This window comes from Gallinula chloropus (genome assembly GCF_964237585.1).
Source record: "Gallinula chloropus genome assembly, chromosome: 1".
Classification (NCBI taxonomy): Eukaryota; Metazoa; Chordata; class Aves; order Gruiformes; family Rallidae; genus Gallinula; species Gallinula chloropus.
In genome coordinates this window covers 20,804,576-20,815,957 of record NC_140085.1, presented here as the reverse complement: position 1 = coordinate 20,815,957, position 11,382 = coordinate 20,804,576, and the positions used below count along the sequence as shown (strand labels likewise).

Here is an 11,382-nt window from a genome sequence, read left to right as displayed (position 1 = left end):
AAGTCCAGTAACCAGGTCACGGCCTCATGATGACATCCGAGTGCCCCGAGTCCCCGCAGCTCAGACAGACACCACGTGCCGCTCAAGCCACGGGCTGACTCTGCAGGATGCAGCGCAGCCAGACAGGTATGCAAAGCATCTTTCCACGTTCTCTGCCTCCCCGCTCCTCACTGGAAAGCCACGAGTGAACACACAACACTGGTGCAGGAAACTTTATTTTCTGAGAAACACATACTGCACTTGCCGGTGTAACAGAACTTGGGACGCGTAGCGGCAGCTGCCAGATACCTACAGATCGCAGGGAGTACTGCTCTTTATAGTTTTGCTAACATGAGTTTAGTAAGTAGTGCAAGTTTCCAAGCTGGCAGACACTGGAGACTGACTGTGTTTACCCCCACAAAGCAAAGTACACGATAAGATTGTGCTGGAAGCTGTCCACAGTCTCACCTGTGGGAAGAATAAGAGACTATGCCTCTTCTTCCCACCCCAACATCCCCTTCATACCATCTGAATCATCCCTTCACCCTCTCCACCACACTCTTCAGTACTCCCCTTACTCCTCCACATCCTTTCATCTCTGGCCATGCCATTTCCCTCTTGGATGAGACTGGGTTTTGGGGAGGGGGAAACAAAAAGAGGGTAGGGACAGACAGAAGCTCACATATAACCCTTACGTTATTTTTCCTAAGAAAGCAGATTATTTATTTTGTATACATGAAGCCAGGAAACAATGGTTTATCACAGATATCATTCTGAGTGCCTCTATGCTGCCTGGGGTGACTCTTGGCCTCATCAAAACTTTCCCACACATCTTAGATGCCCAATTGTGAGATGTCCAAAACAGTGCTGAGGAAGCTACTCTAAGATGCATGGCCAGGCCTCCATTGTGGTGTTCCTCTGTGCATATGTCTAACCCTGGAAACCAAACTCCTTGTACTTGCTGGCCATATCATTTCGGAACAGCTCCAGGGCCTTCTTCATGGCAGCCTGGGAATCAGCCCCAAAGTCTGCAGAGTGTTTTTCAGCAATGACCTTGATAATGACTTCAGAAATGAACTGTGAGGAAAGAGAGAAAAACATAAGGAACAGACAGGGTTTATTTTCAGAAAATCCAGACTAAGAAATAGGTTGCAGAGCCTGGAAATATCTCCAAGCTAATTCAGTAGCCCTTCCTGCAGTCTCTGGAGAGACAGCAAGGTCTAGCTCACAAGGAGCCTGGGCTGGGCAGAAGAACTGGTCTCTGTTCCTAGCTCTGATGCTGAGCTGCTTAATGACCTTTAGTAGATCATGGCCCTTCCCACTCTTTGTCTGTCTTGTCCATTAAGGCTGAAAATTTCCTGCCCTGTGTTTGCACAACACTTGGTTTTGTGGGTCTTGGTCTCCAGGGCTCACTCTAAAATTGTATGTCCCTTGTGTCCAGCCACTGACAGTTGTTACATAACATTTCCCAGGCATGCAGAGGCTGCATGGGCTGCTTTATCATTGTCAAGGCCTGCTCAGACTGTATGTGGTGTTTGTAATGAGAAATCTAAACTTGGAGTTTCACATACCATTCACATACCACAAGCCTTTTCTGTGCCTCCTCCTGTTCATAGACCCTAGACTTGAGGGAGATCTCACTGAAGTCCGGTCAACCATCAGAAAATCAAACTGCAGCTCTCAGTAACTGTCTCACACACATTCCCTACACATTCAGACACCAAAATTCCCAGTCATTTTCCATACCTCCAGATATTTGACAGGGATTTTGTGCTTGGTGGCATGGGTTTGAGCCAGGGGCTTCAACTCTGACTCATGGTTACCCTTCTGCTTCAGGATTTTGCCCAGCTGGGTAAGGACCGTAGCTCCATGTTTCTTCAGATCCTCAGAGCCCTTCATCTGATCAGGGCTCTTCAGGCCCTTGAACTTCTCAAAGCGATCCAGGGTCTCAGGGTGATCCTTAAATAGCCTGTGAACAAAAAGAAGAGAAACTTATGAGACTTGAGAGGGCTGTCATCCAGACCAGAGATCCAAATGCTCCAGGTATTGCAGAGTATTTGTACAGGCAAAGGTGTGATAACCTACTTCTCTCCCCACAGAAATCTCTTGGCTAGTTCCTTCTAGTAGAGGCTACTTTAACCTGGGTCTTATCCCAATTACCACCATTCACAATCACTCCATTTAGCATGTGCATGCCAGGGAAGCATCTGATCCTACTCTGAACCTGGTTCCAGTATTTTTCATCTTTCTTCTGGTAAGTTGTTCCCCAGCTCAGCCCAGCTGCCAGCACTGCATTTCCTTCATCAGGAACTGTGGTACCTCCAAGAGTCCTTGGGAGCAAGTGGGTAACAAGAGCGTTGGGCATTCAGGCACGTTGGTGCCATGCCACGCGGTGCTGTCTATACATAGGCATTCTGATCCTGAAATGGAAATGAAACTGAGAAGATGGAAGAGTGGCTAAAAGCCAGGCTAGTGTTGTCCCCCCTGCTTCCTCCCTGTTGCATTTCCTAGGAGACAGGATGCAGACACCACTGGCAACCAAACTAGTAGGAAATTACACTCTTTTCCATACCAGAGTCCTGGACTCAGGGTGAAAAGGGGATGCTGTCTGTCCTGGTTATTAGAAGCAGTCTAATAATTAGGTATTTAGAGACATCAGCTGTCTTGCACAAGTTTATTTTCAGGCATTATACCCTCTGATGGGCATAATCCAACTCGTTAAAGCAGCAGCAAAAGCAAAAGCTGTCTTTACAGCCAAGGTCCTAGAGATGAGATCCATGAGGCAGCTCACCCAAGTTACTTGCAGCAGTGTCTGACACTCCAGCCCAGGACCTCAGGCACAAAACCAGCCTCCCTCGCACAGTACAGAGGTTGTACCTTTGCTCTGCGCTCAGCAGGGTGCTGGTGCTGGGAATAATGGGATCTGTATCCCAGTTAGGACCAGACATGGGCCGGGCTCTCCACTGTGTGATTCAAGTATAGGTTAAACTACACTAACAAATGCCTCAAGCACATGAAAAACAAAGTGTTTTGTAGCAAAAAGGTGCTACATGAGGGACTCCCCCATGAGGGACCAGTCTTCGTTAGCATTTAATATCAAAGGTCTCCAAAGGATTTCTGTACCCTCCCAGGTGCTGGGCACACCACCATCAGCCTTTCTTTTTTTCCTGTATCTTTCCATGACACAGGTTGTGTCCCGCCCAGATAGATGAAAAGACCTTGCACCTTGAAATGGGATGGAGTTACTTCTAAAAAGCTCCCTCCATTGTGTCTGCCAAAGCTGATATACTCCCAAGACTCTTGAAAATTCTTCCAATAAGATTTTTTTATTCCCTTAGGAAAATATCCAGTTGAATCAGTATTTTCTAAACATACTCCCAGGATATGACATCTACCTGAGAAGTCTTTATCAATGCACAGGCAGACACATTTCCAAACCAAGAGCTGCTGGGCTTCCCCTGCTTCTCTCCTCCCTCAGAAACCCCTTGAAAGAACAAGAAGTGACCTGGCTTGGCTGGAGGGCACAAAGTCACAAGGGAGAGAGAGGTATCGTTTCTTTATTTAATACCATGCTCTGCCCTGCAATACCTGTAAGAAAAATGGTATTACCTTTTCAGTTGGAAACTGCTTTCAGTGCCTTGTGGCACTTCCAGAGCCAAAGTAGCCATCTGACACAGATGGACAGGTGGGGAGGGCTGGGGTACCTGCTACCCCTCCAGCATACCTGCTCTGGACTGCATGAGGAGAAAGCCATCACATTGCCACCTTGCTTCCCCATCCCTCCCCTTCAAATGGCAGCTGAATTAGGCCATGATAAAGAATAAGACAAACTGAACAGTTCTCTGCACTGGCTTATCCTTGAAAAAGTTTTGAATGGGCAGCGGGTTCGCCCAGTGGTGTGGGCTCCTTCCTTTAGGTGTGCTTAAGTTCCCCCTGGAGCAAGTGCTACATCCCCACTGCCCTCTTCAGCATCCATACCTTCGGGCACATCATACTGAGCACAGGCTGAGGGGGAGAGCTGGAGAGAGTCTCCTCCAAGTCTCCATCCCTGCTGGTCTCTGACACCAGGATTGTGGAGGAGGGAAGCAGGGTGGGGGATGTGCCTCATTTCACATCCAGACCTGAAGTTCATCATCAGGAACAGGACAAGTGTTACCACCCAGATTTCTGTCCAAAAAATCAGGATGGGCAGGGCTCTGCCAGGTGAGAGTGGGGAGAGTGAAACACTCAGGTACTTCACAGTTAATTTTAGTGAAATCATAGATTCTGAGAAAATTGTCACAGCGGTGATTTTCCTGTCCTCTCCTTGCCTGCCTCCCCACATCCTTGCTGCAGAGCATCTGAAGGCCCAGAACACACAGTTTGCTCCAGCAGTTCTCACCACAATGAGGGTCCAAAGCAGGGCTTTGCCAGCGGAGGCAGAGAGAGTGACAAAGTCCCACCATCTTTTTGAAAGCAGCCTGCTCCTGCACCCATAGCCACATGGAGGGACAGCAGCACAGCCACTTTACACAGTGAGTAATTTTTAACCCAGAAACCACAGCAATGGAAAAACACCACCACAACAAAGAATGCAGCCTGCTGAGATAACCACTGCCAAACATGAGCCCCCATACTAGATATACACCTTCCTTGGTCTCTTATCAAAAGCGCTCAACTTTACTCTTAGGATGGAAGCTTCTTTCCTACCTCATTAAAACTTCATGGCCATGGCCAGCGAGGTCGGACTCCACCTTTCCCCAGATGGTCAGGACCTGCTGCCATTCCTGATCACTGAGCCCCATGGTTCACTGAAGGCAGGTCTCAAGTGCTCCTTGCAGACGTTTGCTTTCCCCAAAGGGTGGCTGGAGAGCTCAGCCGTGGGATTTATAGCCCCTGCTCACAGACCTACACCTGTTAATCGTCATCTGGACGTCTTGCTTTCTTTCAGGCTTGTCTAACCTAATCAGCCTCCCTATTTTTTTTCTAGGAAGCTATTTTTGGGTCAGATGCTATTGTGAGTGCCACTGATGGCATCATTTCTGCTCTTCGTATTGGACTGGCACATGTCCCACTCTGGACAGAAAGGGCACTGCTGAAACACAGTGCCAGGATCCTGTCCCGGGTTCACAAGGGCGCAGAGACAGTGTCAAGCTGTATGGCAGGAGATTCCTGAAGAGCACTGTCATCTGCAACACCACCCCGCCTCCCTCGCCCCTGGTCTGCCAAGGGCAGGCAGGAGAAGAGGCAGGGATCTGCTCCATTGCTCCAAAGGCCTTTCCTTTCTCCTGTTCTCCTGGGGCAATGCACACCACTTACTAATAGAGAAGAGGATAGTGTTAGAAGAGACTGTGGTGTCCTGAAGAGCTGCCCATACCCAAAGTTACCCAGACATCTCCCCAGTCTCTGCAGGGGGGGAAGGGGGTAAAAGCTATGCAGGAGCCAGTTACCCCTCACCAGTCCACTGGGGTCTTTCTGCCTGCTTCTTCAGAGGCTGCTCAGGATTAGCTACTGGCTGAGCCTGGATATTGGAACCACCAGAGGCATGTCGTGGCCAGGAGGGTAACTTGCAGCAGGCCAGAGACACCAGGACACAGCAGGGCTACACTCAGCACACACCCAGACAGGGGTTAACGTCTCTGGCTACTTCTGTCAAGCCAAATATTAATATCATGAGGAAAAGTCACCGGGCTGACAAACCACGTGGGTATGCTTTGGGACACCTCCCAGCCTTTCTCCTTCAGCCTCTGTCAAGACTGATAACAGCCTGGAATGCCAATGGGGTGATTAATCCCTTCCAAGGGTGACTGCAGTCCGAGCACAACCTGATAACAAAGCCCAGCTAGAGCCACTGTCCAGAAGCATGCACCTACCTCTGGATGTTTCCAAAGGGGCACACACCACAGGCCTTGGCAGGTGAGAAATGTCAACCATGGATGGAAGACATCTGCCCTGGGGCTCAGGGGAACAGCATGCAACCTCACAGTCCCTACCACAGTGCTGCAGGACCTGAGGTGCACACTGCCTTTGCACCCATCCGCCTTCTGCAATGCAGGAACAGTCTCTCTACTCCAACCATGGAGGGGTACAGAAGTGTCTGCATACAGGGGTTAGCATGCAGCAAGGAGGACCTGGTCACAGAGCCTCACACCCCCTAGAAACACACAGGTTTACAGGGGGTAGCTTGGGTAAGTAGGGTGGCAGAAGCCAAATGGAGGTGCCTAAGGAGGTATGGGAATTTCATGTTACATGTAGCAAATGTCCATCAGCCAAGCCAACCCATGACCCTGCAGTTCTCCTCTCTAAACGAGGATCAAGATTTCATCATGATTTACCTGCACAAACACCAGGGCACTACCAATTACTTGAACCAAGCCAGACTGATGGTAGAGAGCTTAGGACCCCTCCAGGTCATTCCTCATATTGTTCTCCACAGCTCAGGGCTGAGACAGGAGATGCCACACAGCCAGAGCCCTGCTCTGCCAGTACTTTCAGCAGTAAAGAAGAATCTGCACCATCCCAGGACTGGCCTTGGGTACGATCCTGAATACTGACCTTACTGTTTTACACGTGTTTCAGACACGACAGAAATGCGCTCCTGGTACACAGAGCTGCTGCCTGGGCACTGAGCACTGTCATATTCCCCAAGCTGAAGCTACTCCGTTGCCATAAATTTGTTTGAAGTTGGTCGACTCTCTGCTCTTTGTAACTTTCCCCAGGGCTATGAAGCCAACAGTCAGGGCATGGGCAGTAATGTTAAATGGTCAGAAGGCTTAAAAAGAGTGCCAGGTTCTATATTTCCCTTTTTTTACGAGCAAAGTAGTAATGAAATTAAATTTTAAGCTTCTCTCCCTAGAGCTTAAACAGGCTATAGATCTACTAAAAGCTTTATCGTGCACCAGACCCTGCCTCAACCCCACAGCTGCGAAAAGGACATAACATTTTAGTATCTGCAGGCCTCGCCTCTCCCCCTTGGGGCAAAATACATCACTGGTGCAATGCCCTCAATAACTACAGATGCCCAACAGGTTGGCTGCCCCCTTTACACAACCCCTTCGGCACAGCCCTGCTGACACGCGTGGCCCGTGCCCGTGCCCACACGCAAGGCGCTCCCTTAGGCCAGAATCAAACGCATGGCGAATAGTTCTGCCCGCGTTTTGGGGTGCGTTGCTGGCTTGACGCGGGTGCTGCTGCAAATTCCCCCGGGCAGACGGCGACCCCCAGCCCCGGGACCGGGAGCTGCCGGGGGGGGTCTCTCCCCGGCCGAGCAGCAGGCACGGCGGCGGCCCGGCTCCGTCGGCCAGGGCTTGCTACCATCTAGTGGCCACGGGCGACAAAGCCACGGCGACCGGAGGGCACGTCCAAGTACCGACTCGACATTGGAGGGTCGGGAAGGTGGCCGATGCGTAGCCCTCAAATTTCGGGGCAAGGCACCCCAGGACACGTGGGTCTGCGCTGTCCCATAGGGCTGCCACCGCGGTCGGGTGGCACATGGGAGAACTCCTGTAAGGGGCTCGCTTTCAGCCTGGAGGGTAGAGACTGTCTGTTTCCCTCCCAGAGGGCCCATGCCGGGGCGGCAGGGCCCTGGGCTGCCCAGACAGCTTTGCCCCCAGGTCGCTGGTGCAGCGAGGGTGCTGCTCATTCCCTCCAACCTCAGGCACTGGAAGAGGGCTGTGGTGGTGGGATCAGGGCAGAGGAAGCTCCTGAAGGACAGCGGCAGAGCCACTTGGATACCCTCGGGATACTGCCCAGGATGAAGGCTGCCCTAGGGGCTGTGTGGGGCTCCTTTCCACCCAGACACGTCCCCCAGAGGTGGTCAGGAAAGGCCTAACGGGCACCGCAGGCAGGGGAAGAGCCATTGCTGGCAAAATGGTGGATGCAATCTCACTTCTGCATGGCCCCTCCCCCAACAGATGGCAAATGTTTCTACAGGCATTAATGAATTTAGACCATGCCACATCCTTGCAAATGGAAAAGCTGCTTGTTTCCCCCATTTATGAGGGAACAAAGAAGTTCTACGACTTGCTCAAGCCCACAGAGAGCACCAGTGAAAGAGCAAGGACTGGCTCTTGGGTATGGTTTTAGAAACACCAGCTGTTTGGTGGTTATTAATATGGGGTGCAGCCGCCCAGGCAGGGCTGGGAGGCACAGTAGGAATCGAACGCCAGCTCCAAGTCTTTTTGGCCACACTTGACTTTTTTTTTCTTAGAGTATCCCTGTTGTGAAGAGACAAATCCATCCCTGGCCTGTAAAGTGGCTACCAGCCACATTGCCCATGCAGTCCCCCACATTGCCTTGGCAGGTAATATAACAAAACTCCAATGATTTCTAGCCCTGTCTTTTCTGCAGCCAGTCATGCTGCAAGTAGGGAAATGTGCACTCAAGAGAAAGATGCAGCAGAAATATCACAGACCTTATTTTCATTTGAATTTAAGTTTGTGAAATAAACTTGGCATCAAGGGGGAGAGATGGATGCTCCCTAAAGCAGTCCATTCTCCTGAAAAATCAACACAAACCATCTTGTGTGCTTATACAGCAAACAGATTTTTTTTTGTATTTTGGACCTAATACTATTCAGTGAGCCTTCCCCCCCTCCTCCCCCCAAAAAAACCCAAAACAAAACAGGTAAAGAAGACCTGAGAGCAACCAAGGGTCCTGCAGCAGAGAGCGGCGGTGGCCCCAGCTCTGCCACGACCCTGGATTGTATAAAGCACGGCATGACGTAAGCGTGGTACACGCTGCTCTGCCAGGGGAGCAGTCGGGGGGAGGCCGGCAGTCCAAAAAAGCCTGGAATATTATATAAGTGCAACTTACATAATTGCCCATTGCATAATGCTGGGGAAAGGCAGTGCCGCCATGGTTTCTATGGCATTTTGCTGATACTCGGCTGCTTCCAAGAGATTCATCTGCGCTTTTTCTTTTTTGTGTAGTTTTTTTTTTCCCCAGGGGCCTGTAGCTCAGTCCTTGCAGACAGATGGGTGATGCTGCACGCTCCCAGCAGCGTTAGCTGGAGAGATAGGGGCGATAGTAACGAGATCGTACAGCCATAGAAAGGCAAGGAGAGCACTGGGGTTTCTGCAGCTGCAGCACTGAATTCAGCATTCAGAGGATGAGAAGGCTGTCAGACAGGAGCAGCGTGTGAGGCTGCGTGCATTGCACAGCCTTCCCCGCTGTAGGAAACAAGGTGGAATCTCACTGGTGGTGGCAGAGGCCAGATCCCTTCCTCTCTCGCCCTTGCTCTTAAGCACTATTCTTAGCAGTGCCTCCAGGCAGGGCTCCTGCACACTGATGGATTTCAGCAGCTGAGGGGTGACCCAAGACGCTTGCTTGAAAGGAAGGGGAAGGATTAGGAGGAGGAGATTTCAGCATTAGAGCAAGATTTGGGCTGTGAGTTTGCAGGGTTGTGCTCTGTACTTGCCGGTGTCTCAGTGTGGGGATCGTGCCCTGTGCCATCAAGCCAGAGGTAGCTTTACCCTCGCTTCAGAGCTCACAGTATCCAATCTTCGGTGACTATCAGCCAGGCAACTGTGTGACTCAGTCACTTTCTTTTTCCAGAAGGTGCAGAGGGTAACACAGGCATGACCCACAGCTCCCGTGCAATCATCAAGGCATTTCACAGTGTACATGACACTGCACAGCGCCCGGAAAAAGCATTTATCTGGGATAAGCAGGACACTTATTGGAGGCCAGTACTTGGATTCAGTGGGAGAACAAGCAAGAAAGCAGCAGAGCAGTCCACGGCCGGAATATTTAGGCTCCAATACAGAAGCTGAGGCTGTGTCTGAGCCTGCATGAGCACTTTCTGGGAACGCAGGCCTCCTCTGAAGGGCTGGGAAATGGGAGCATAGAAGGACTGAGGGTTTCTGTGGGAAAACGTGAGCGTAGTCAAAGGAAGGAGGAGTGTGATGAGAAAAAAACAGACATTTTAAAGCCTTGCCCATCCCAGGAGAAAAGGGAGGAAATTATTTTTTTGGAGTTAAGAACATGGATTATACCAGTGAGACCCTGGAGATCTCCAGGAGGCAGTGGGAAGACATGTGGTAACTGTGGCATGCAGCAGTGCCTTCAGGAGGATTAAACTTCCTAACACTGTAATGGCACACAGGGATGAGAGTACTACTTACTGAAATAACAAAGCAAGAGGGGAATTGCTCCCTCATCCCTCACCACCGATGAAATACTGTAACTAAAGCCTGCCAGGGGACACCTAGACAAGGCAAGGGCCACAAAAATATGTATGGGCAAAAAAAGCTGAGCACTCAGCATGTGTGCAGTATTCCATGTCTGCCTGACACCCCGAACTCGGTAGCTTGGAGCTGTGTGTAGGAAGCTGTAACAGGGATGCTTGCAGCATGGCTGGGGATGGGATTTCACAATCAGGTTAGACTGAAATCCAGGCAGCTGGAAGAGTGGCTGTTCCTACGCCATGCCTTATGCCAGAACGGGTCCTCATCCCCCTCCTCCCACTGCCTTGGGACTGTGGGTGCAAGAAGCACCTTCCAAGGTGCCTTGCCCAGCGAGAGCAGGAGGTGTGCTTTGGGCACAGCTGAGTGCTGCTGGAGAGATGTTCACATGCCTGCAAAGGCAGCAGCAATTGCAGCATGGCCAAGACGAGAGAAGGAGCATCAGAAGAGATAAGGCTGAGACACTGTGCAAGCAAACATGCTTCCTGCAGCCCACCCTTCCTTGGGGAACACATACACACCCCTCCAGAGTCTGCAAGTTGCTGGCAGTGCCTGGCTGATGGTTAAACTCTCTCAATAATGAAAACTTCTTCCTGTCTGAGCCGGTGCTCAAGGAAGAGTAATTAATCAGGCCACAACATCCAGTGCACAGCTCAGCTGTGGGCTCTCAGGCTCACAAAAAAAAGGGTGGGAGAACCCATCCCTGCATGCAGCTTGCCTTACACAGCCCTCAAGGTACCAGCACTTAATATGAGGCTGTGCATGTTTTAAAGTTGGATTTGGAGGCAAAGCCAGCAGAGCCTCCCCCACCCCGTGATGCTTATGCAGCTCTTCATGAGGGCTTGAAATGAACCAGATCAAGGAACTGGGCTGAATGTATCTGCGTTTGCCTTTCTGTGAGTTTATTTTAAAGCCAGGTCAGTTCTGCGGTCTGGTTTGTCACACAGCCTGACTGACACACGCTGGCAGGGGGAAGGGTTAGGCAGTGCTACATATGCAGGCATCGCTTCTGAAAGAAGCACCCATCAAGCCATCCTCCAAACCCCCAGCAGCACTGTCTACCCAGTGACACGGTGCACACACAGATCAGGGTTTCCCTTTGCCTTTCGGGGTGAAAGGCAGGGAAACAGACACACTCTTTTATTCCCTTTGCCTGAAAAAAAAAGGAAAAAACCCGTCCTTTCCTTCACACAGCACGGAGCTTCTGCACGATGAGAGCCCGTGGGGCAGCCAGGCTCTG

General features: G+C 50.8%; 1 protein-coding gene across 1 annotated transcript; it reads right to left on the bottom strand.

The window, feature by feature from the left end:
• Positions 1-202: 202 nt before the first annotated feature.
• MB (myoglobin) lies at positions 203-4,833 on the bottom strand. Its single transcript, XM_084279041.1, has 3 exons — positions 4,669-4,833; positions 1,726-1,948; positions 203-1,056 (listed from the first exon to the last, which is right to left on the bottom strand). The coding sequence occupies exons 1-3, from the start codon at positions 4,761-4,763 to the stop codon at positions 910-912; spliced, it is 465 nt and encodes a 154-aa protein (XP_084135167.1). The 5' UTR covers positions 4,764-4,833; the 3' UTR covers positions 203-909.
• Positions 4,834-11,382: the final 6,549 nt, after the last annotated feature.